At 36.7% G+C, this 21,379-nt stretch overlaps 2 protein-coding genes, 1 long non-coding RNA gene and 1 pseudogene across 5 annotated transcripts; 1 reads left to right on the forward strand and 3 right to left on the reverse strand.

Annotated features, from left to right (window-relative positions):
- Positions 1-5,139: 5,139 nt before the first annotated feature.
- On the forward strand, positions 5,140-8,440 carry LOC121740811 (protein TRM32-like). Of its 3 annotated transcripts, none has more exons than XM_042133440.1 (5): positions 5,140-5,326; positions 5,812-5,985; positions 6,076-6,140; positions 6,224-7,427; positions 7,538-8,440. In XM_042133440.1, exons 2-5 carry the CDS (start codon positions 5,838-5,840, stop codon positions 8,155-8,157), a joined length of 2,037 nt encoding a protein of 678 aa, XP_041989374.1. In that variant the 5' UTR covers positions 5,140-5,326; positions 5,812-5,837; the 3' UTR covers positions 8,158-8,440. The 3 variants fall into 3 exon arrangements, with proteins under 3 accessions (XP_041989374.1, XP_041989375.1, XP_041989373.1); XM_042133441.1 differs by lacking the exon at positions 5,140-5,326 and adding an exon at positions 5,362-5,521; XM_042133439.1 differs by lacking the exon at positions 5,140-5,326 and having other exon boundaries at positions 5,362-5,985.
- A 3,307-nt stretch (positions 8,441-11,747) lies between these two features.
- Positions 11,748-12,332, reverse strand: LOC121741126. Its single transcript, XR_006037787.1, has 2 exons — positions 12,200-12,332; positions 11,748-12,119 (listed from the first exon to the last, which is right to left on the reverse strand). It is a non-coding gene; the product is annotated as an uncharacterized LOC121741126 (long non-coding RNA).
- A 1,590-nt stretch (positions 12,333-13,922) lies between these two features.
- LOC121811178 lies at positions 13,923-19,832 on the reverse strand (annotated as a pseudogene).
- Positions 18,212-19,693, reverse strand: LOC121810359 (outer envelope pore protein 16, chloroplastic-like). The gene is made up of 4 exons (XM_042211150.1): positions 19,595-19,693; positions 18,724-18,757; positions 18,557-18,624; positions 18,212-18,352 (listed from the first exon to the last, which is right to left on the reverse strand). The coding sequence occupies exons 1-4, from the start codon at positions 19,691-19,693 to the stop codon at positions 18,212-18,214; spliced, it is 342 nt and encodes a 113-aa protein (XP_042067084.1).
- Positions 19,833-21,379: the final 1,547 nt, after the last annotated feature.

Here is a 21,379-nt window from a genome sequence, read left to right on the forward strand (position 1 = left end):
TAATGGTCAAAGGGGGATATGAATTGGTAAAAGGGTTTACATGGTCTAGAAGTTGAAAGTTTAGACCAATATATGAGTAAACTTTAAACCACGCAACTTTGAAACGGAATGATTATGATGACTAATATATCAAGATAACTATGTTGTCTTTATCACACCTTTGTTACAAACATATGTCTCTTTTGTTATAACTTCTTTAATTTAAATCATATTCAAGACTTAATTACAAACCTATGTTACAAAATACAAACCTATGTCACAGTCAGTCAATTTTGGTTGGCAAGCGATACAAAACTTAAATAATAAGGCTGTATTTGGTTAGCTTTTTTCTTAATCACGCAGCATTATTAATTAGTACTACTTACATTTTCTCAACGGTATATTGATATGATGAAGCATTTTATTAAGTAAATTGCTTTCTTTATAAAAAATTAGAAATTATGATTCTTTTAGTTTATACATCAAATAACAGTGATATTATTTCGTTGTTGGTAAATTTCTGTTGTCTAAATAAGTCTATACTATTAATTAGGATAACGGCACTACAGTTAATATCAGAATAGTTTTTATCAAGTCAAAAGCCTATTAGGATATGTTGGCAATTGAAACTAAAAATATAACATATAACTGTCTCACATCGGTGTCAAGAAAAAACTGAAACTAGTATATAAGTCTCATGGGCCCCTCCTCCTATCACCAATTGGTTTTAGGATGGAACCCATGGATTTCTATCATGGTATCAGAGCGGGTCACCGACTGTGGGTCATATTTAACTGACCCAGCAGTATATCTGGGCTGAAACCGAAAAAAATGACTGACCCGGCAGTATAACTGGGCTAAAATATCGAAAAAAATTGGGCCGATTGTCCAATCGATTAGAAAAAAAGTCCAACCCCTCCAAGGTTCACCTTGAAGGGTTTGAGGGAGGGTGTTGGCAATTGAAACTAAAAATATAACATATAACTGTCCCACATCGGTGTCAAGAAAAAACTGAAACTAGTATATAAGTCTCATGGGCCCCTCCTCCTATCACCAATTGGTTTTAGGATGGAACCCATGGATTTCTATCAGGATAGTTATCATAATAGTCAAAAGCATAGTTATCACCGGCCTCTTTTATTGAATCTTTCAGTTTTAACTCAATAACACATTCAAGACCTTTTCGATTCATTAGAGCATGGATGTCTCATGCTCAATATAATGAGTTTGTAGGTGCCTCTTAGATTCGCAATCAGGGTTTTATGGACTCCATTCAAGCTTTCACGGAAAAAATCCAAGTATGGAATAAAGAGGTTTTTGGCAACATATTCCGTCAGAAAAATAGACTTCTCTCTAGACTTGCTGGGGTGCAGAAGATCTTGGAGTTTCGTGGATTACATAGACTTTTGGCTCTAGAGGTAGAGTTGGAACGAGATTTGGACTTGGTGCTACAACAAGAGGAGTCCTTATGGCACCAGAAATCCCGGAGTGATTGGATCCAGTTAGGAGATCGCAATACGTCCTTCTTTCATAAGCGAACAATCCGACGACGTAAGAAAAGTAGAATTGAAATGTTATAGAATGGTTCCGGTAAGTGGGTGAGTGAGTCGAGCTTGCTTCAGAGGATAGCTATTTCCTTTTATGAAGGTCTTTATCGAGAAGATGAGCTGCATAGACCTCTTTATTCTCACAAAGACGGTTTTCCAGTGGTTGATTTTAGAATTGTTGAAGTGATTGGTCAACCATTTAATTATGCTGAGATCAAGAAAGATTTATTTGCTATGAAACCTTGGAAAGCGCCAGGAGTGGATGGGATTCAAGCAGTTTTCTATCAACGACACTGGGATGTGGTGGGAGAAGATATATGTGCTGAGGTCCTTGGCATTCTGACGGGTGGTGTGCTGGATAGAAGAATGAATAGGACCATGCTTTGCTTAATTCCTAAGGTAGATGCACCTAAGAACATGTCAATTTCGTCCTATAACTTTGTGCAGCGTGATCTATAAGCTGGTTACAAAAGCTATTGCAAACAGATTAAAGCAGCTGATACCTTTTATTATTGGACCCACCCAAACTAGTTTTGTGGCTGGTAGACACATTACGAATAATGTTGTTATCGCACAAGAGGCAGTTCATTCTATGCAGAGGAAGACTGGTAAAAAAGGCATTATGGCTTTGAAAGTGGATTTAGAGAAGGCGTATGACCGGGCTACTTGGGCTTTTTTATTTGATACTCTAAACGAAGCAAAGTTACCGGCTGCACTTTTGGACGTGATTATGACGTGTGTTTCGACAAGTTCAATGCAAGTTCTTTGGAATGGGAGTTTAACTGGGGAATTTACACCATCTAGAGGATTACGCCAAGGATGCCCGCTTTCTCCATATTTGTTTGTTTTATGCATGGAATGGTTGGATCATGGTATCAAGCATGCAGTTCGGGAGGGAGAATGGAAACTATTTTGTTTGTGCAAGAATGGGTTTCCTTTTACTCATCTCTTCTTTGCAGACGATCTTTTGCTATTTGGGCAAGCGGATCTTCAGACTGCTGAAGCTTTTTCGAATGTCTTGGAAGAGTTTGTACTAGCTCGGGCATGAAAGTTAGCATTATGAAGACCTCACTGCTCTTGTCTAAAAATGTTTGCACGGAGGAGCGTCGATAAATTAAAGAAGCGTCAGGTATGCGGGTGGTGGACAACTTAGGCCGGTATTTGGATGTGCTACTTCTGTATCAGAGGATAGGCAAAGGTACTTATACCTATATCTTGGATAGGATGAAGGAGAAGATAGCAAGCTGGAGCTTGGAGCTCGAATCAGATATCTTTCGCAGGAAGAATTACTTTGGCTCAAGTTGTGCTAAACTCTATGCCACTATACGCGATGCGGACATCCAGTATCCCTTTGAGCACATGTGAAGATATGGAAAAGGCTATTTGAGGCTTTGTGTGGGGAGCAATCTGGCAACCAAATGTTTGAGTAAAGTAGCATGGAGTAAGATTAAACGACCAAAAGAGAAAGACAGCCTGGGGTTCCGAGACTTACACTTAGTCAATGTTGCTTTTGGCATGAAGTCTTGTTGGGAAATAATTAAAAAAATCAGAGTCATTTTGGGGTAGATTGTTATGTGCAAAGTACAAGTTTGAGCCTTCATTGGGTTTTGATCTGTATATCAATACCTCTTGCACGCCTTTTTGGAGGCTTGTTTGCAGCTCTTGGACGTTAATGCAGAGGAACTTGGTATGGACATTGGGGACAGGGAAGAGGGTCCAATTTTGGAATCATCGATGGGTCCCAATGTTAAGTGGACCGTTGTCTGAATCATCTATTCAACTTATCCCCGAGCATCTACTTTACAAGACAGTAGATTTTTTTGTTGAAAACTCAGCTTGGAATTGGTCTAAATTTCAACATTTAGTGCCAAGAGACGTTGTCGAAATCATAGTTGCTATTATGCCACCAGAGGAGTCACAGGGGATGATGTTGTTGTTTGGGGCCCATCGTCGTCTGGAGTTTTTTCTATTCAATCGGTATATGATGGACTAAGAGAGGACCAGAGCCTGACGGTTTTCCTGCCATGGTGGAGAGTTTGGAGCTGGTATGGTCCTCAACGAATAAAAATGTTTTTTTTTTGTTGCTCAATAATGGTGTTTTGGTTAATGAGGAGAGAGCTAGACGACAGTTATCTACTTCGGCAGTATGTAGCATGTGTGGTCATGACTCAGAAAGTGGATTATATATGCTACGCGATTGTCTTATTGCGAGACAGACATGGGAAGGCTTGCTAAGATATGGTGAGATTGATGATTTTTTTTATAGTAGTCTAAGTCTGGCAGAATGGATTATTAGAAATATAAGCTCTAAGCTTTTGTTGAGTAATGGTATTAGGTGGTGCACATTATTTGGCGTTGGATGTTGGCAAATTTGGAAGAACAGATGCGACTTCATTTTTAAGGGGACAAATTGAGTCTAATAAGTGTTATGGCACGGATTATGACCATGGTCTGGAGTGTGGAAGAAGTTAGATCAGTAGAGTGTATAGGAGTTGGAGTAAATAGAAAGTCAATATTGGTACGTTGGTGCCCCCTTCACTTGATTCTATCAAATTAAATACAGATGCGTCTTTGGAAGGGAGCTCGAGTTGTGCTTCTGGGGGTGGACTATTCCGCGACGCTACAGGAAGTTGGAAAGGTGGATTTGTTACCAATATTGGGGTTTGTTCCATTTTGACTGCAGAAATTTGGTGTATGTATTATGGGTTACACGTCGCTAAAATTTGGGTTTTCGGAAGTTGGAGGTAGAGAGTGATAGTTTTGTCGGAGTTTCTATGATTATGGGGCCCCTCGAGGTATCCATCTGTTGTCGGGCAATTGTGCACAAGGTGCAAGAGTTATTAAAGGATTTTGATTCAGTGGTGGTACAACATGTGCACAGAGAAGAGAATTTTGCTGCTGACTTTATGTCACATTATGCTTATAGGTTTCATAGAGGAATGCATGTGTTAAAAATAGTCCATATGTAACTCCGTAGTTGGTTATTGCATGATAAAATAGACGTTTCTTATTCGGTAGTTTTGTTTTATTTTCAGGCTTTGTATGCGTTAGTTACAAAAAAAAAAAAAAAAGTTACTACTAATAAATATAGAGTGCAAACTTCCCCTAAATTTGTAAATATTTACAAACCTATATATATGAAAATATAGTTTGCTGAACAAAATGCACAACTAAGTCTTTCTGAAATACCTAATCATAAGCTCATTCACTTTTAATTATATTTGAACATTTAAAATTAAATATTAGCAGTAAATAATTTATAACTAAATATGTATGCTACACCATAGTCCACATAGTATAATCTACTACAGTGAAGTGGGATTTGCAATATTCTAGCACATGTATATTATCTATATACATATATAAATTAATGTTAGAAAACTTTGATGAAAAATATTGAATAGTCTTCCCATCTTCGGGGTAAAGTATTTGTTTTGAGAGCACAAAACTAAAAGCCAAGCACACGATTACCTAACTAGATAATTGTATATGTACCGTACCTATTACATTGTACCTAACTAAATAATTAAATTATTTTTCTTAGAGGGGGCACAAGTTGACTTCTTCTCAATCATCCTAAAAAAACATTCTTACATATTTTCTTCATTTTTGTTTACCACTAATCACATCCTACAAATCCAACTCTATTGATACAGTATTCTTATACTCCATACTAGGAGTACTATTATTGTATGCCAACAACCTAGATAAAATTATACACTGGTGTTCGTATACAACTCTCAAATTGCCGCCACTGCAGTAGTAGCTGTTGTTATGTAGCAGCTTCCATTTGAATAGGGGTAAGAATTTTAACTTTTATGCTCTAAGTACTTTCTATCAGTTTCAAGTTTCGTTTTTTTTTTGCGGCAGTTTCCTTGTTTTCTTCCTCTCCTTTATGTTTTCTGTTTTCAATCTTAAATTTGTGCCTTCTATTTTTCCAGTAATGAAATAGATTCATATGGCTCTAATTTGTGTTTCGTAAATCGGGTGGAACAGTTAATTTTCTGTATATGCTCTCTGTTTTTGCTACTTTTCATTGAATTATTGATTACTTGATTCAAGCCAAGAATTATGTAACCTCTTGTGAATCGTAATAGTACACTCTTTTATTTCCTTTTTCTATTCCCGAGATTAAAAAAAGTGTAGAAATTCTTCTCATGCTATACCCCTTTTTTTGTGTGTAAGCATGATTAGTTGGTTACAAGATTTCATGCAAAGTGTATGAGCTGCGAGCTCTTTGTTCAATGGGGATTGTTGATTAAATTTGATCATTGTCTTTGAAAAGGTGAAAAATAGCTAACATCAGAAAGAATGGGGAAGCATTTGGATGATGAATCACAGAATAAGCAGGCTGGATGCATGTGGGGTTTTGTACATGTGCTTCACTACCATCAATGGCAGTCCAGTGTTAAGAAGATGATCCATCCTCGCAAACACCAAGGCCGATCCCACGACCAATGTAACCATCTCTCTTTTGCTACTTTATTACAGTTTCAATTTCTGATGAAAATGATTAATACTAATGATTTTGTACATTGACAATGGACAGGTGAGTGGAGTCCCGACACATCTGTACACGAAAGGCTTCTGAGAGAGAAAGAGAGCCCACACCGTGTAAGATCTCTTGTTATTGCTACAGTTATATATGGTTCTAGAAGTCTGAGTAGCTGATTTCAAGTATCTGTATGGGTAATCAGGCTGGTAAAAGGTCTCCTTGTAGTAAGAGACGATCTCTGAGAGCGCGCTTGAAGGCAATAATTACAGAAGGGACGCCCGTGGAGGATAAGGATTTGAAGAGGACAGGTGGATTCTCCACCAAACCAAGCTTGCAGAAAACTTACTCTATCCATCACCTTGAGTCTGTGGATGATTTCTTTGGTAAAATACACAAAGACTGGAATCCTCCGATCATTTTCTTTCCAAATAACTCTGAGGATCATTCCGAGGCAGCTCAGATTAAAGCTGCCAGTGGAGGAGAATGTAACAGCCACGACCCTAAAGATGCCGACCAACTTAACTCACCTGATGTTTTTGAGATATTTAAGATGGACAAGGAGTATCTTCTGAAGCATATGAAAGACTCAGACCCGAGCATTGCTAATTTCTCACGCCGTGCATTTGGTTTGAACACGAAGAGGAAATTCAGCAAATCGAGATCCTTCCCAGTGGCTGATTTGCCAGCAGGGAGGAAGCTTAAGCCTTTGAAGCTTAAAAGCAAACAGAAAGAAGTTTGGTCAGTTCCTAGAAACGACAAAGATAAGTCGGATGAACTTGCTGGTGATGAAAGTAGTGGCAGAACATCTCTTTCTGTCTTTGAGCCTAAAAAAGTTGGTAATAAATCACAGCCTTCTGAAAGTTTGGATTATAGAGAGGAAAAGATTACAGGCAAGAGTGGTGAAGATGATGGAATCACTCACAGGCACCGCAGAAGGTCTTTAAATGAATCCATGGATAGATATGCTCGTCTCTTTGAGAATAGTTTTGGGAAAGATGTCAAGTTGAGCTCTTCCCGGAGCTTGAAAATAACAAGTGAATATGGCTATGCTCCAGTGTCTTTCAAAAGGATAAACTCTTATTCTAATGCAGATTTTCATTATTCTGATGTAAACTTTGAGGTTTTGCATGATAATCTTTCCGGAGCCAACTTAGTTGTAGTGGCAGAAGATAGCTGTGCAGTTCTACAAAATAGTGAAGAAGAAGCTTTTCCCCTAGATGCAGATATAGAGATTAAGGGAGATGATACATGCACTGACAAATACAAAAATGATTTCCTATGGGAGAAGGATTCTGACTCTTTCGATGTTACCCTTAACGAGATTCAAGAGCAGAGTTTCGTATCGGATTCAGACATTATCTTGCATGAAAAAGAATCTCCAGCTGTAGAGCTTCATATTCCCAAAGGTACTTGCATGGATTCTGATTTCTAAAACTGAAGTTTCTTGATTTGTTCTTGTTTCAAGGTCAAATTGTCTGATTATAATGTAACTTTTCAAAATCTGCTACCATATCAGGAAAGGAGCATGGATCTGAAATCCAAGAATTGGATTCTTCAATTTACACTGATGATTTGCAAAGCTCAGAAAATCTTGAGATCTATGAACACCTTCATAAGAAAAATTGTGACTTGGATTATCTTCGGCACCTTCTTGATAGATCAGGGATTGCAAGAGAGGGCTCTGAGATGACATGGCATTCATCGGACCAGCTACTCAGCCCCCAATTGTTCGAGGAAGTAGAAGCTGCCTGGCCTCATGATGAAGATGAGTTAGACGGATGGCCTGACTTCCGAGGCTGTTGGCATCATCAAATGCTGTTTGGTGCAGTGAATGAGGCCTTGCTTGAGGTATATGACATATCACTTCCGTACTATTCCAACGCCTTGTCATCGAATTGCCACGTTGGTCCATTTCCAATGGGGAACCGCATTATTGAGGAGCTTTGCATGAGTATTGGCACGTTGATGAATGTGAAGCTTGAGGAGAAGCAGTTACCGTCACTAGACTGTATCGTGGCTCATGACCTGGCTCGTGATCGCAGCTGGATGAACCTCCAGCTGGAGAGCGAGGCCGTGGCACTTGACTTTGAAGACATGATTTTCAGTGAATTATTACAGGAGGTTATGCTTTCTTGACCTCTCATCCATCTTGAGGCTGAGGTCTTGGTGAATGAATTTTGTTCTAGATCTTCTGTATATATTACAAGCATTTGTGAATTGAATTCACTTTAGGGAATAGCTTAGACTGTGTATAATGTTGTGATAACTGATACAGATTTGTGTCTTACAACGCTTGAGAATGTAAAACCATATTTTAGGCAAGGTGATCACTGCATACTGTCTGTAACAGAAGGCTGATGTGATGTATCAAGATTTCCATGAAACTCAACTATAAGAAAATTGCAACAGATTTATGGAATGGAGGTTGAATGAATGATTACACGCAAACAGATATAGGATATTTGTATTGATATGAATTGTAGCATACACTCCAACAAGACTCTTTTACATACGGAATACAAGGCCATGGTAGGCATAGACGCGATCAACAGAATTTGCATACACAAGCAGATACTGACCATACAAATTCAGCAAGTGAATCCGCATAGACATCCCTGTCTTATTTTATTGAAATATAATTTCTTCACACGCACATAATTGCATAGCACTTTAGATTTAGGGGCGGGACCTGAGCCATCGTCTGATCAACAGCGGCAAGGGTCACAGGAGCAGCTGGATCCACACCTGCATCCATTTCCTCCTTCAGCGCCAACGCTTTTCTCAGCTCCCTCAACGTTCCTAAACATATATGCCAAATTTAATCAAGCTTTCTTAGTATGAAAAAGAGAGAGATAGGGGTTGATGAAATATACATGATGAGGAGTGGCGCAACACCTTCAACCGTGGCAATGCTTGTGCTCTTCTCAACATACATCTCACAGCTGCAAATTTGTCAATCATAAAAGATTAGCTATCAAAATATTGAAACATAAGAAGAGCAGGAAAAAGAAGGTAAACCTGCAGCCGCTGCCACAGCTACAGTTAGAGCCACATTTACAACCAGATGACATTATGTTGAAGATTGGTAGTGGTTAAAGATAAGAAGGTTGGTAAATGAGAGTAATAATATGTAGAGTGCTGGTTGGCTCCTATTTATAACACAGTATTGATACTTAAAATATTATTCCTAGTTAACATCAAACAAGGAACGAAAGTTTCAGAATCAGTAGATATAGATTGCAAGTATGGTTTTATAAAATTCAATCTCAATGTCAGAGCAGCCACACCAGATATTTTATATTCAAAACGTAGTTTTCGACAGCTTGGATTAAAAGTTAAAGATAAATAATGAAGGCATGAAGCTTGCTGTTATAGATACATGACTTGTTAACGCTCTTGCTGGGAATAAAATACATGATATTGGAGCAAGGTCAAACAGTGTTATACACAAGGTACTGCAGTGCAGATGACTTGGTTTTTATTTTGGGGAATAATTAAAATGGTGATATTGGTCTGACCAAAGTTAGATTGAAAAGATCAAGGCTATTGCTTAGAACGTATTGTCCTTCATTAATTTAATACGTATCAATTATCAGCAAGGATTATTTACGTTCACATCATTAAATCCTCGAACTATGTTGGATCATAGATATAGAAACGTACAAGTAAAGAAACAATTGATACAGATATAGATATTAGTTGATGATCCTTATGCTAATTCATATCATTATACTAATTTCTTTTTTTATTAGGGGATTATTCTGCAGCATAAAATGTTCTCGGTTCAACCTACTCAAATTTGATATCTCTATCCCCAATGAAATTCATTATGACGATGATGATGATGATGATGATGATGATGAAAATAGCTTAATTTTCTTTATTATGAGATAGACTTGTTCTATTCATATTGGATTTCGGTTCGATTGACAGTTCATTTCTGAATTTAACTTAGTATGAATAAGTCTCTTTTTACCTAATTTTGAATGCACTACAAAATTACTCCACATCCACTTTTTAAATATTTTTACAATATATTATTTCTAATAATGTGAGTTATACTATCCATTAACACTGATATATTTTTTTTATCACTCTTATTTTATCAATTTTACATAAAAAATTGTATCAATCCTAAAAAATTTAAGAGACTTGAGGAAGTATTTTGCACTACTTAATAGTATTTGGAATGTGGTTACATTTTTGTGGTTATTTGAATTTGAAAGTTGTTATTTGTATAATGTTTATAGATCATATAACTAGTAGTAGTAATTGTTTGTAGTTATCACGGAAATGACATTGTAGTTAATTGAATCCAAAAATATTATTTTTGGAAAAAGGTATACTTACTACAAAGTACTACAGTATAAGTACTCCCTCTGTCTCAAGGAAGATGACCCTTTCCTTGGGTAGCACGGAAATTTATACAACTTTATTTTGTATGTGGAGTGGAGAGAGTGAAGTAAGAGAGATAGAATAAAGTAGAGAGAATGGTCATCTTAATTGGAACATATAAAAAAAGTTGGTCATATTCAATGGGCCAGAGGATATTAAATAATTACTACTGAAGTAACTAAAGAACTTATCATTTATTAAGAGGCAAATTATATATCAAATAAAAGTTTCATTCACCGATTATCTTATTATTTGGTAAATAAAATCATACAAATTGCTGGGGGTTATTTCGACATCACGTGAATAAATTAAATTACTATGTCATTAACCACAGATAGATCATAGGAGTATTATTTATAACGAGTAAATATATCAATTTTAATAAAAAAGTAAAGAAAGGGGAAATAAGAGATTATCATCACACCCTGATCTCTGGCACAAAAGAGATAAAAAATATATAATTATTATTTAAATACGAAATTATATTAACTTCTCGCGCGTCCATTACAAGTATTCATAACTGAAATTATAATTTCATGATTTCAGTTTTCGGAATTATCTCAACTTAATATACAAAAAAAGAGATAAAAATAAATACTTTTCGTTTTTCTCAGTAATATTTAATTTATCGATCCCAATAATGACAAAATATAAATGCATGTCACCCTACTTTTCTGGTTGAACGATTAAAAAAATGACAGACTTTTCTTAAAATATTTCTCAATCAAAGCCATCGTGTGCAAGAGAATTGATTGTGATTTGTATGATGATCTTAATTACCAAAACATTTAATATTTTAATTAGATCAAATTTTTATGTTTAATTTTGTAATCATGCGGGGTGGGGGTGGGGTGGGTGGGCCCGTCCTTATCAATTTGAAATTTTCATAGTGATATTTTAAAAGTTTTAAACTGTAATTTATATTTTATTAAATACTCTATTAATTTTTAACGAAAAATAGTCTATTTTTGGTCACCAACTAAAATTACAGATTTCTCGCCGTTTTTTCATTTTCTTTTCTATATAGTTAATTCATTTCTATATTTTGTTATTCTGATTAATGATTAATATTAAAAGTTAGTGTAAAAATAATTATTTTTAGAAATTTGTTAATTTTGTAAACAGAATTTTATTTTTATATGAATTTAAGAAAAATATTGTTAAGCTATGAAATTTTTATAAGGAAAATTGAATTAGTTTCTGAACAATTATGATTGTAATATGTTCAGACCTGAATTTTAATTTTTCGTTTAATATGTATATTGTCTGATTCTACTAGTTGTCGGCCTTATATAAGATCAAACAATAGTAAGCAAAAATCGTCAATAATGTATCACACACATAACAAATAATTTTATATAATCAATCCATAGAACTTTTTGAGTAACAACATAGTACATGAAAACGCATATAATAAGAGCGTGCAACCAACAAGCATAGAGCATAACATAACATCTCCTTAATTAATTGCTTGAGGTGAATATAATTAATAGACAATAGTAGCTCTTTTATTCTTCTACATCACTTTACTCTTCATAACACACAATCACCACATCTTGATTGCTTAACACCTGCACGGATCACATGAGCAGCTCGATCCGCACCTGCATCCGTTCCCTCCTTCACTGCCCGAGCTTTTCTCAGATCCCTCAATGACTGTAACAGTAGTAGTGCTCTTCTCCAAATCTGGGCAAGTCCCACATCTGCCACAAATCAATCAAGATTAATACTATTTTGCTAAACAACTACTATATATTAATTCAATTTATAGGGAATAACTTACGTGCAGCTGGCGCCGCAAGTCATTTTTTTCAAGAAATAGAGACTATTAATTATCAGCTTTCGTTTGTATTTGGAATGGATGAGATTTATTTCTGCAGCTCTTACTCTTATATATAGTATGTATATAAACGTAGCTCCTGCTCACACGAAACCCAAATGAATTTATTATTTCAAGTTAATTACGTCTCTAGATTAAGAAACAGTTTAGAATTAGCAATATCAACAATATCAATATCTTCTTACACACGCCGGCCAAATAGTTTTATACGGAATATGTAATTTTCAATTACTTACATGACAATACATAATTTATGGTGTAAGTAGATCAATATTACATCCAACCAAACCCGTTGACATATTTGACACTTAATTAACATTATCATCAAATGGTTTGAATGACAATCTGTGATTTGACAACTTTAATTTATTTTATGTTTGGGGGGCACTGAAATTTCGGATACATTTGTTTGGATCTGGTTAAATGTAGCGGTAGATTGATCAAATGAGACAATAATATCATCTCATCTCATGTAGGAGTATAGGGACAAAAAGAGTATAAAGAGATAGAGAGCTCTAGAATAGTGATATATGTAAGAATATTAGTGGTTGTGGAGTTGGTATGAAGAAATTACAATTACGTTTGAAATGAAAGTCAATTTTAATATTTGAAAGAACTCAATACATTACAATTCTCGAATTTAAATTAGTTTTGTACTACTCTTTTATTTTTTTTGCCAAGGGTATGCCTATGTTGTAATTATGCTTTGAATCTACCGTCATATAGAAAGGGTCAGCAAACCCTTGGTTGTTTAACAACACAAGAAAACGAAAAACAACCATATTAAGCCTTGAGTTTCCCCTTTTAATATTTTAGATAAAATATCAAAGTTGCAGAAATTTATTTATATTCCACGAATCACAACCGGACAATGTGTACCATAATTTCTTGCAACAAGATTAAATAGCTGTATAACAGTAAAATTATTATCTACGTTTCGTATTGTAACAATACAACGTCATTTACCCCATTAACAGCTAACACATTTTTTATATTGTAACTGGTGATGGAATATGGGTGATAAGGGAGAGGCCTTTCAAGCCAGAATTAAAGGCAAGATTAGAATACACCATGCATTAAGTGTCATGGAGTGGCACAACGCGAGGCCCTCGTCACTCGAATCCTACCGAGTTCCAAAACGAGCTGCTTTACGACAGAGCTGGAATGAAGAAGGATTTGAAGTCGACCTAGCAGAGATAGGTCACAAAATCCACGGGCAGCATATAGACATGGATAACGGCATCTTGCACTTAGATGCTCAAGAGCAGGGATCAGTGGCGGATCTAAACCCCGGAAATGGCGGGAGCGGAATTTAATATTTTAAATATTAAATATTTAATTTAATATTATTTTTAATAATAAAATAATATTATATTATATTAATATTTAAGTAACACTAACTGCGTTAATAAAATATAAACATGCATTAGCTTGCAAATATGTATAATCCATCTAAAAGTATAAAATTATTGTAAATATTATATAAATTCAAAATCATCGTAAATATTATACACAATAGTGGTATAAATAGAGCAATGTTGCAAATAGCGGGCTATCAATTTTAGCGGAGTCCTCCCGAAAAAGCTATAGCGGCTATAGTGCAGCTATAGCGGCAGCTATTGCTAATAGCGTTTTACAAAAAAAAAAGCAAAATTTAGCCAAAACATGAGTAATTTCACACATTAGTTCACATACATTAGTTCAGAGCCATTAACTAATAAACTATGATAGCAGCCAATGCAAAATAAAAATTAAAAATAGTATAACAAGCCAACAATGCTCTGCTAGTTCACTCGTGTTGCCTTCAGTTCGTCTTCAGTTCTCTTCTCTCGTCCTCTTACTACAAATCATCATCACTCGAAGAATTAGAAGCAGATGGGGATGGTACAATGGTGTCGTTATCATCTTCATCTTCAGAGGAGGAAGTAGCAGATGCCTCTTCATCATCAAGAACAGGAAAGAATTTCTTTTTCTTCCTATTGTCTGGGCCTCTCTTCCTTTTGCGTTGATCTGGCATTCCTTGTGATGAGGATCCAGGTACAACATCTGTAAGATCGATTACTTGCTCTTGTTCTCCTTCTTCATTTGGTATAATGCCTGTGATCCATTCATTGCCATCATCGTCTTCGTCTTCTACAACAATTGGGTCTCTAGTATTGTTCTCTCTCTTTTGCCTCAGTTTGGAGTTGAATTTCACGAAGACAAGGTCCTTCATTCTGTCATGCAAGAGCTTATTGCGTTTCTTTGTGTGGACCTATAAAAAGTATAAATTAACTGATTAAGAAATAACAATGCAGGAAGAAACTATTTCTGTAAGTTTACCTATCAAGAACTATGCTTACCTGCTCAAATGCACTCCAATTTCTTTCACAGGCTGAGGAGCTGCATGTCAAACCAAGAATTTTTGCAGCCAATTTCCTTTGGTTAGGCGAAGTAGTTCCATGATTCATCCACCATTTAGCTACATTAGAAAACAACAAGACACATGAGAGGAAAATTTAGATACATTGGGACAATAAAAAACATGTTTAGAAAATTAGAAATGGAACTTTTCTAACCTGGGTCAAAACTTTTATTTTTATATTGCCTCTTGGCAATTTCCTTGCCAAATGAACCATCTCCATCCTGATACTTCGCAAGCTCAAGAATGACTTGGTCTTGAATATCTGCATTGTCAATCATTTTTGTAATGCAGGTTATTACACCTTCTCTGAATGAACCATCTAGCTCAATTTGTAACTTGTTTGGATAGTAATAATGTGGATTTAAGTAGTAACCAGCCCTATGCAAAGGAGTCTTGAGCTTATTGTCCCATCTTTTGTCAATTATACTAAACACTTCTTGAAATTTGCTCTGGTCATTGCCAAACCTCTCAGATATCTCATTTTTTGCTTCCAATAAACAACCATACAAAAAACCCATTGCTGGAATGTCACTGTCCATTGTCCTCAGCACATTAGCCAATGGCTCAAAGAAATTAACAGCATTATCAACTCCTTTCCAAAAAGTTTCAGACTTAACAACTTTGTTGGCTTCCTTGCCCTTCACATTCTTTTGATACCCCATGTCATTCATCTCATCGGATCTGAATAGCTTCATCAATTGTTTTTTGTTGTCCAGCAAGCTCTTCAAGTTTAAATAGGCTGTAGCAAACCTAGTAATGCCAGACCTAACCAAGTCCTTTGAAAGAATTTTTCTCATCAGATCCAAAACTCTTGTATGTGCATACAGAAATACAGTCAAACTCTTTGCTTTGCTAATTGATTGGTCAACTGCAGGTAGCTTGCCAATATCTTCTAGCATGAGATCAATTAAGTGGGCAGAACAACCATTCCAAAAAATGGATGGACGCTTTGCTTTCAATAAACTAGTTGCAGCTTCATTTACCCTTGCATTGTCAGTCACCACTTGAACTACATTCTACTCCCCTATATCTTCTATGCACTTATCAACCAACTCAAAGATGTACTTGCCATCTTTCCTAACGGCCGAACAATCCACAGAATCAAGAAAGCAGACACCATATGGACTATGAACAACCAAATTCATCACCCCTCTACCTCTTTTGTCTGTCCAAGCATCTGTCATGACAGTACATCCATTAAGCTCCCAAGATTGCCGGTGTGCCTTGAATGACTCAATCACCTTCTTCTTTCTTTTCTGTAAGAATTTCCCACTCATCTCATATCTAGAAGGCCCTCTCAAGTTTCTACCAAAGTCTCCAACTGCCTCAAGCATAAGGTCAAAGCTTGGTAGTGTTACTGCGTTATGTGGAATACTTGCTTCATAAAAAAATTGGCATATGTACTCACAGGCTCTATCCCTCTTCTCTTCTCTTTTCTCGGTTGATATTTTGGATTGCACCTTGTCAGCAAGCCCTTTGCCCTTCTTTGCAGCTACAACATCTTCCGGAGTTAGTTTACAATATTTCTCTATAGGTCCACCAGACGATCCGCCTCTCACTCTCTTCAGTGCAACAACAGAATTTCTACCGTCATCACTTCCTTCTCCCTCTGAATGGCTCAAATCCACAACAGCTCTATCTTCCTCTTTCTCTTTAGCCTTCCTTTGCTTGACAGTAGTTTTTTGGCCAAGTAATTGAAGCATTTCCTCCTTAACATCAGATGGAACAAGAGTGCACTTTGCAACATTAGACTTAGGAACATTTCCAAGGTGGTACTTGATCCTAGTTATACCACCATGGCAAAGTTTACCACAAAAGTTACACTTCAGAGAATTCTTTTTTGTCACATCTGGCATTGTGCAATACTTCCATGCTGGGTCGGTTGAATCATTTGCTTGTGCAACTCTTTGAGCTGTTGACCCGGAGCTTGAAAAGCCTACAGTTGACACTACTTGAATTAGCTATTTAATTTACTTCAACTCTTCTACAGAATTCCAATTACTAGAGGCAGATAGAGATGCGAATGAAACTTGCCTTGGCTTTGGGACATTTGGGTGCCTGGCGCACTCTGAGATTGATGTTCGTCAGCCATTTGCTACCGCTGCCGTGATCGTCGGACGTTCGTCGAGGCACTGCAGTGTTCGCCGCCGTCGTCCTAGTGCAGGATCTAGCGTCGATGGCACGGGCCAAGCCGTTCGTAGCCAACCGGTCGCTGCCGCAGTCGCCGTCGTCGTAATCGTTGCCGCCGCCGCCGCCGTATACGATCAGTCAAAGAGATACGGGAGTAGGGAACCAAAAGAAATAGGGTTACATGCACGTAGTGGGCTACTTTTGGGCCAATTTTTAAATCCGGCTTGACGTTTGGCCTGTTGCAACAAAAAAAAGCATAGCGCAGCTATCGACACCGCTACGCTATCGTACATTAGCGGCGCTATAGCTCGCTTTAGCGATTTTAGCGCCCGTATATCCAATATAGAGGATATCTTCGCGGTGGCTTGCTTCAGCAGCTATAGCGGCGCTATATCGGCGCTATAGCCCGCTATTTGCAACATTGAATAGAGTAGTAAATATTTAGATTTCAAAAATATTTAAAATGTTTATTTATTACATAGAGAATAAGATGCATGGTTCACAAATTATAAGTACTTTAGGAAAAAAAAACATTAACACAAGATTAAAAATGATTTTAACTAAAGAATAAATATAACAACATAATATATGCAAATTAGTAAAAGTTTAGAATTCACAAAGTATTTAAAGGTATTATTTTGATAATAAGAAGAAATATGAATTAGTAAATAAAAAAGTAAAGAATGAAGCCTCTTAGTTAAAAACCCAATGACCAAACCATTAGACTACTACATTTTGTATGCATTTATTGAAAACAAATACATTTCTACACTCTACGAATGGGGCGGATATGCTATTTTCGCCTCGATTCAAGGGAAAGTTTAGGCTCTCCGAACGGCCCGAGATCCGCCAGTGGCAGGGATGTTGCAGGAAGCTCAAACTCTTGAATAGGTGCAGAGTTCGTGGTAAGCGAAAAGATTAGAAGATCAACTCTGTGGCTGGAAACTACACAATCATAATGGGGGTTTTGACGGAAGATAAGATGGCGATGTTGAGAATGCAGAGACGTGTTTAAAGAATTGAAGAATGCAAACCACACTAGGTATAGCTTTCGCGTAAAATACACTGATTAAGCCGCATGTCAAGGCGAAAATTTATGAGCCTAATCTGCTTAGAAGGATGGTTTTGCGAGGTTGTAGGCTGGATGTTGAGCCCTGTAGCCTGATCAGGCCATAGAGCAGTTCCAGTCATAGTCATAATTGCAAACACTAAACGCTAAACCCTAAATGCTACCTGCTGCTGTTCTGAACTGATATTTCATTTTCTAATTAGGCCAATATGCACGAAAACTAAGGAAAAGATCGCCATGCGACCAATACAGGGTTTCCACACCATCACTTGTTATTAAAGAGAGTCAAATAACAGATGTGAGAATTTATTAAGGAAATGAGCAAAGGGAAAACAGAATTTGTAGAAATATTTCATGTGAGATAGCTGATGAACTCTGCAGCAGTGGCAACAGCACCTCCAGTTATAGCATCCAACACAATCTTGTCCCTGTTGTTGTTTCCCACTGCTGATACAAGTGCACCGGTCAACGCACCGCCAACCATCGCATATTTCTGCATCAACAACATATTTCATCAACCTAGATGAAACAAGAGCCCTCTCAAAAAAATATGAGAGATGTAGCAAATGATCAACCGACAACATACATTGATCCACATAAATATTTATAACATAAATGGGTATTGAGAGTTTAAATCCCTTTCCACAATTATCCAAAATGATAGCATATTAGTATATAATGTTGGCGGGGAAGTTACCCAGTCTCTGGTTCCTCGGAGCCTCTCCACCCCGTACTCCAGTCCAACATAAAGTCCAGCAACTGTGCCTGAAGTTGGGATATCCAAAAGAAGTTATTTTAATTCTTTGGAAAACAGTTGTGTTTCTTAGTAATCCACATGAATCAGGAATACAAGTGTCAACTCACCCCAGTATGCATCTTCTTTACACATTTTCTTCAGCTGTAGAGCCAGAAATTAGGTTGATCATCACTCACAGTGGTTGTAGTTAACAGAACAAGCATCGAGTGCAGGAATAAAGTACAAAACCATGGGAAAATCATCTATGCTTTTGATGTTGTATTACCCCCCTTTTTGTGGTCTTAAATTTAAGCAAAGATCATGTCACCAAAGCACACATATGTACAGTTAAATGGTCTCAGATTCTTGTATCCTAGCATAGAACCATAAAAGGTTCACAATACATGGTGATGCCACAAACTACTTCAAGATACAAACTGAAAAGAAAATTGGTGAGAATGTAGAACTAGCTAACTTTAGAAGGAATGAAGAGGCATTAGTGCAACTGATTAGGTACTTTGGGTTTTTCCAAATTTTAGATGTATAGAGCATTAGACTCTTGAAGAAACATCCAAAAAATGCTTCAAAGGCGTTACTTTATGCATATGCTTCTTCTGCAAGTGACAATTTGTATTCACTTATTTAACTAATCAAGAGTTTTATATATGCAGGACAAAAATGTTAGCATCTCAATAAATGGGATGAGTTTCTCGCCGAATGTTCAAAGTTTTTTTTTGAGACGCTTCCTGCAATTTGCAAGTAGCAGCATAAGTGAGAAATAAAAGCATTTAGGATCCAATTAAAAGAGGAAATGTATATATAAAGAACATCAAACTTTGTAATGTACTAGTAAAAAAGAAGCTCGAGCAACGACATGGTATGTTTCCTCTACAGCCACTTTCCCAACTGCTACCTGAAAGTGTGAAACCCCCAAATGAAATACTCCTAGTAGTATGATAAAAAGGATGATAAGAGAAAATGGTAGTAGTATTTTCTTACAGTCCCAATCTTGAAGAAACCATCAACAACGTGATTGAGAAATGGGTCGCCCAAATCCACCGCCAGATTTACTTTTCCGTTGATGGAAGTCCTCGGCATGGTGTGGCACGATCAACTGAAAAGAGGATAAGAAAAGTGAGAAGCTTGAGATTGATTTAAAGACTTGGGTGCAATGACGTCGTAATCAATTCATGTGCATGTTCATGTTCATATCCCCGTTTGAAGGATGGCCGCCACATGTCCCCGAAAATGAATAATCCACTCCCAATTTGCTTTCGCCCAATTTCTTTAATCACTTGTTTGTGTACCTCTTCCGCAGCGATTCCCAAGCCTAATAATATTTCGATCAATTCATAATGGAAGCTTCAATTATAAATATATATATATATATATATATGGATGTATTCATTTCTATTTCACTGTACAAGAATGCCAACTGCAAGTTTACATTTTTATAAACTAGAAACACGGTATATGATAATCTAAAGTTATTATCTCTACATTCTACTCAGTGTAGAGCATTGCATAAATATTTTTATGTCTAAGGCTCACTCACATTCTACATTCTACTCTAGAGTAGTACTCCTAATTTTAATTAACACTTATTTGTCTTAATCTATTCACTGAATACCCCACCTCCACTTCTCAAGATTTTTGTTATCTTGCTCCACCATTGGATATACAAAAATCAAATTAAAATTTCCCTTTATATATTCTTGCTTTTCCAAAGATAATATTCTACCTCCGCCATTAAATATAAAATCAAAATTTCAAAATGGCAATATCGTGACAGAAGAATCCTAGTTAAAACTTAATAAGGACGCGTTTTATGGAGTGGTTTGGATTTGTGTGGCGTGGATTATAATATGGATTATAAATGTGGATTACATATGTTAGCTTCCAATCATACCACGTGTTTTATAGAAAGGGTTAATGGACTAGTTTAGTCTAACACGCGTTTTATACATGTAATCCCCTATGTGGATTCATTATGTAATGACCAATCTGTCCTAGCTAAAATACTGTTATTCCTAAATTGTCCTCAATGAGATGAAACCCTATTTAGCACCAAAATTCACCAGCTAACCATTCACAATTCCCGCCTACTGACTCTTGGCATCCTTGAGAAACACCCAAGACGGCAAAGGTCAGTTTTTTTTTCAATTTTATTTTTTGCTAATCATGTTAGTTTTAAGTATTGTTCTTTATGATAGCATCTTGTTGAAGAATTTTGGTTTATTTTTAGTTTAATATATTCGAATTTATTCATTTTTGATTCATAGTCTAGTTTTTATGGAGTGGTTTCTTTTTCGATTCACGCTGCAAGCTGCATAGATTGTGTAATTTTCAGTTCATTTGTGATGGAAAATTCAATGCGCACGAACGGGGGGAGCCAAGCGGGTTTCAGAAACCAAGGTGAGTATATTATCTTCACATCTATGTATGTTCTGTGTAAAAAATGAGGCACGCTGGGCGATGTTGTGTACCATTTACCTTGTGCATCCTTGTTATAGCTTGTGTTGACGGTGTAAAAAATGAGGCACGCCGCGGTTGGACTGACCGAGAGGAGGCATTTCTACTCGCCACACTGAAGAAACTGGTCGCGATAGGCTGGAAGTCCGACAATGGTTTTAGATCCGGTTACCTTCATAAGTTAGAAGATTCATTGCGTCAAGAGTTCCCTTGGAGCGATTTGAAAGCTAATCCACATCTCCAATCCAAGATCCACATTTGGAAGAAAGCATATGGAGCTCTTTCACTAGTCCTAGCCAGGAGTGGGGTTGG

This window comes from Salvia splendens, chromosome 7, assembly GCF_004379255.2.
Source record: "Salvia splendens isolate huo1 chromosome 7, SspV2, whole genome shotgun sequence".
Classification (NCBI taxonomy): Eukaryota; Viridiplantae; Streptophyta; class Magnoliopsida; order Lamiales; family Lamiaceae; genus Salvia; species Salvia splendens.

Excerpts from the sequence above, each read along its gene's own strand:
- LOC121740811 (XM_042133440.1), top strand. The coding sequence starts at position 5,838 with ATGGGGAAGCATTTGGATGATGAATCACAGAATAAGCAGGCTGGATGC. Across the intron at positions 5,986-6,075 it reads AGGCCGATCCCACGACCAAT|GTGAGTGGAGTCCCGACACA; the intron begins GTAACCATCTCT and ends GACAATGGACAG. Across the intron at positions 7,428-7,537 it reads AGAGCTTCATATTCCCAAAG|GAAAGGAGCATGGATCTGAA; the intron begins GTACTTGCATGG and ends CTACCATATCAG.
- LOC121810359 (XM_042211150.1), bottom strand. The coding sequence starts at position 19,693 with ATGCCGAGGACTTCCATCAACGGAAAAGTAAATCTGGCGGTGGATTTG. Across the intron at positions 18,625-18,723 it reads TAAAGAAGATGCATACTGGG|GCACAGTTGCTGGACTTTAT; the intron begins GTGAGTTGACAC and ends TCCCAACTTCAG. Across the intron at positions 18,353-18,556 it reads TCCGAGGAACCAGAGACTGG|AAATATGCGATGGTTGGCGG; the intron begins GTAACTTCCCCG and ends TTGTTGATGCAG.